At 60.0% G+C, this 1,249-nt stretch overlaps 1 protein-coding gene across 3 annotated transcripts in view; it reads right to left on the reverse strand.

Annotated features, from left to right (window-relative positions):
* The window catches only part of ZNF207 (zinc finger protein 207), a 20,956-nt gene extending 20,198 nt beyond the window's left edge, over positions 1-758 (reverse strand). For all 3 annotated transcript variants that reach the window (XM_014548846.1, XM_014548848.1, XM_014548841.1), the window contains exon 1: positions 546-758. In XM_014548846.1, coding sequence (XP_014404332.1) covers positions 546-586 — 41 coding nt within the window. In that variant the 5' untranslated portion in view covers positions 587-758. The remainder of the gene's footprint in view (positions 1-545) is intronic.
* Between the last annotated feature and the right edge of the window lie 491 nt (positions 759-1,249).

Consider the following 1,249-nt stretch of genomic DNA (forward strand, 5'->3'; position numbering starts at 1 on the left):
CCCACCCCCCCCACCCCCACCCCGCGCGCAAAAAAAGAAAAAAAAAAGGGCGCGGGGGGGCGGGATTTGAAGTCCGAGTTGACTAAACCATCGATTCTTTAAAAATAAAAACACTTTGGAAAAAAGTGGCTGACTGGCTCCGGAAGCTTTCCCCTAATCCGCCATATCCTCAATCAAGAGTCTTTTACTTGAAGAAAACCCCTTTGTTGAATGGTCACCACAACCACGGGGTAGAGCAGCACAGCCCTTCGGGGACACCGTCCTTGACGGAGGGGTCCAGGCCGCCTCCCCCCGGGTCCACGCTCGCCCCAAACCCGGAATCTCCTGAGTCACGGAGTCCAACGCCCCGCAACTGCCAGAGCCTCTCGCCCTAGAGGCCCCATTTTCCTAGAAGACTTCGCAAATCTGACTCCAGCCGCCAAGTTACCCACCCCAGGCCTAGATCCCAGACACTCGCCGCCATAGGCCAACGCCAGGCCTCCCCGTCCCCGTCCCCACCAACCGGCGCCGAGGCGCGGCCGCGACTCCCCACTGACAAAGGATACCAGCACCACGGCTTCAGCTGCTTCTTCTTCTTGCGACCCATCACTGCGCTCCACGGACGAAGTGAAAACGGAGGCGAAAGTAAGCAGGAAAATCGAGGCGAAAAGCGCTCACTCTTCAGACCCAACCGCCACCACCGCGTCCCACAGGAAACTGACACAAAATGGCCGACGCCCTCGCTCGCTGCTCTGCCTCCCGTCAGGCACTGCGGAAGGGGGCGGGGCCAGGCGGGGCCGGGTCACATGACACCGCCCTCCGCCCTGAGTGGGTGGGGACTCGCAGCCCGAGAGGCGGCCGCCATCTTGTCTGTTTCGCTGGCCGCCCGCTGTCGCCGGCGGTGCGTGCGGATCCCCTCGGGTTTCTTTGTAAAGGCGCCGGCGGCCTGGGTATGCCGAGAAACTCGCGAATTGAGGGGGGAATCTGGGGGGCGGGACTGAAAACATTACCCGCGTCATTAAAGGCAGACTACAAATAAAGATTCATTGAGACAGCGCCCAGTTTTCAGTTCTGTTTTCAGTGCCCGGATTAATCCTTTCTGTAGTAAGTGTTGGGCATTTGCTTACTTCAATGTTGAGACAAAGAAGGCGGAGCCACAGCTTGGCGACAGATGAGCGAGCGCGGTGACAGGGAAACAGGAGGTGCTGCGAGGCCTCCGGAGAAGACCCGTCCACGTGGCCGCGGTCCGTGGTCAGAAAGGTGTCCGGGC

The sequence above is a fragment of the Myotis brandtii genome, unplaced genomic scaffold (assembly GCF_000412655.1).
Source record: "Myotis brandtii unplaced genomic scaffold, ASM41265v1 scaffold523, whole genome shotgun sequence".
NCBI classification, from domain to species: domain Eukaryota; kingdom Metazoa; phylum Chordata; class Mammalia; order Chiroptera; family Vespertilionidae; genus Myotis; species Myotis brandtii.